The sequence below is a fragment of the Electrophorus electricus genome, chromosome 20 (genome assembly GCF_013358815.1).
Source record: "Electrophorus electricus isolate fEleEle1 chromosome 20, fEleEle1.pri, whole genome shotgun sequence".
In the NCBI taxonomy this organism is placed as follows: domain Eukaryota; kingdom Metazoa; phylum Chordata; class Actinopteri; order Gymnotiformes; family Gymnotidae; genus Electrophorus; species Electrophorus electricus.
In genome coordinates, this window is record NC_049554.1 from 7,303,338 (window position 1) to 7,305,837 (window position 2,500).

The window sequence follows — 2,500 nt, forward strand, 5'->3', positions numbered from 1 at the left end:
ACACCACCATCGCGTTCCTGTGGTTTTCCTTCCCCAGATGTACCTACTGAACAGATCAAATATAGCATATCTATAAATTGCAAACGACATAAAAACATAGAAAAATGTTTTAGATGTTCGTCAAAGTGAATGATAATTAAGCTCCTGTAATATATTGCATGTTTAAAATGAGTCGTTTAAACAAGCTGCTCCCGTGTGGTGGCAGAGATTTTGGTATTGATTAGTGATTTATTGGAGAAGCGTGCCAAATAGAAACACTACCTTATACAACCAAAACAAGTTAAATACAATATAGTCAGTTCATTTGGCATACACTCAAAAACCTTCAAACGAAACAAATAATAAGTCTATGCCCAATTATTTACCATTCATATATTTATAATACACGTAAGAAGCGTCATACAGGTTTATAATACACGTAAGAAGCGTCATACAGGCTTATAATACACGTAAGAAGCGTCATACAGGTTTATAATACACGTAAGAAGCGTCGTACGTTTATAATACACGTAAGAAGCGTCATACAGGTTTATAATACACGTAAGAAGCGTCATACAGGTTTATAATACACGTAAGAAGCATCGTACAGGTTTATAATACACGTAAGAAGCGTCGTACATGTTTGCATTTAACACGGACACAACAGGAATTATTCTATCTCACGCAACATTGTTTACAGTTAGTACTCCATATTGCTTTGAAACATTTAGGAATTAATTTTCAACATTATTATTTTTAAACACCAAACATTTTTAAATACTTAAAAAAATTTCACCATAATCTTCTGACCAACAGATAATGTTAATTTTTGTTTTGAGCCTCTCATCTTATCAGTTGAAGTTGGTCCATTTATCAGTCATATAATAAAAAACTTTTAAATTCAATATTAAAATTAAATCACATATAACTAAATAAAAGAAAGTGAGCACAAAGGACAGAACATGCAGGGCCGTAGGCGGCCGCAGTCTGTCTATTCTCCCTCTTCATCGCTGTCCTTCATCGAGATGCCCTGCATTCCTCCTCCTCCTCCTCCTCGCACCGACGCCGTCGCCTCCTCTAGTATCAGACGTTTCTTCACCGTCTCGTACATCTTACTGTTCAGGGTGGAGTCCAGGACACCGTGCAGCCGGAAATCCTGGTACTTTTTCTGCAGAGAGAGTCGTTGGATTGAGAGAGAGATGGTGACATGACCTTTTGCATGACCTTCACGTTTAATGAATGAACATTGAGATGTATTGTTAGCCAAACTTGGTGAATTTGGGGGAGGGATGTCCAACTCCATATAGCTATGAGAACAGAAGATGCACTCAGTACTGTGCCAGACCAAGTCGGCTAACCGCCGACATGGGACGACATCATGGGATGGCGGTGACTCACGGAGAGTCTGTGTGACCATCCTGACTGCGCTGCGAGGTTCTGCTAGGTTTGTCCAGGTCATTCAAGGGTTCCTCCTGTACATTTAGATCCATTCCTTAGAACCATTCCTGGACGATTCTTAGAACATTTACATTTATGGCATTTAGCTGACGCCTTTATCCAAAGCGACTTACAATTATGACTGAGTACAACTTGAGCAATTGAGGGTTAAGGGCCTTGCTCAGGGGCCCAACAGTGGCAGGGCTTGAACCAGCAACCTTCCAAGTGCATGTCAAGTACCCAAACCACTGAGCTACTTCTGCTTAGAACTATTCCTGGATGATTCTTGTGCCAGGTAGCTTTATCCGTTAAAAAGCCTCGTTTACTTGAGAGTACAGGTTTTCTATTTTTCTACTCTACTGTGGTCCATCCGTGTCCATCTTTTGGGCTTATGTCACAGAGGAGGAGGAGTCTGACTGTTAACCCCCCCAAGCAGGATAAAGGATACATAAAGGCTTGATAATAGGCTACATGGCCTGAAAGGTTTAGCATCATCGGTGAGCTCGGACAGAGAAGCCTCTGTGGATCTGATTAACCCTGGCTAGAGCTGCACATGTATTTATCTGGGCAGCTTAATCTGTGTTTACCCACCTGATGACATTAAAGTGGAAGATTGCATTCTGTGCAATCTAGGTTTCTTAGTGGCGAACCTACACTTAATGCTGTTGTGTGTGCGTGCGTGTGTGTGTCTGTGTGCGTGTGTGTGCGTGCGTGTGTGTGTGTGTCTGTGCGTGTGCGTGCGTGTGTGTGTGTCTGTGTATGGGTGTGTGTGTCTGTGTGCGTGTGTGTGCGTGCGTGTGTGTGTCTGTGTGTGTGTCTGTGTGTGTGCGTGCGTGTGTGTGTCTGTGTGCGTGTGTGTGCGTGCGTGTGTGTGTGTGTCTGTGTGTGTGTCTGTGTGTGTGCGTGCGTGTGTGTGTCTGTGCGTGTGTGTGCGTGCGTGTGTGTGTGTGTCTGTGCGTGTGCGTGCGTGCGTGTGTGTGTGTCTGTGTATGGGTGTGTGTGTCTGTGTGCGTGCGTGTGTGTGTCTGTGTGTGTGTCTGTGTGTGTGCGTGCGTGTGTCTGTGTGTGTGTGTGTGTGCGTGCA

At 43.5% G+C, this 2,500-nt stretch overlaps 1 protein-coding gene across 7 annotated transcripts in view; it reads right to left on the bottom strand.

The window, feature by feature from the left end:
- cadpsa (Ca2+-dependent activator protein for secretion a) overlaps positions 1–2,500 on the bottom strand; it is a 103,174-nt gene that overhangs the window by 626 nt on the left and 100,048 nt on the right. For all 7 annotated transcript variants that reach the window (XM_035520392.1, XM_035520391.1, XM_035520390.1 and 4 more), the window contains one exon: positions 1–1,147. This exon is cut by the window's left edge and continues 626 nt beyond it. In XM_035520392.1, the coding sequence (XP_035376285.1) occupies positions 971–1,147 (177 nt within the window). In that variant the 3' untranslated portion in view covers positions 1–970. The remainder of the gene's footprint in view (positions 1,148–2,500) is intronic.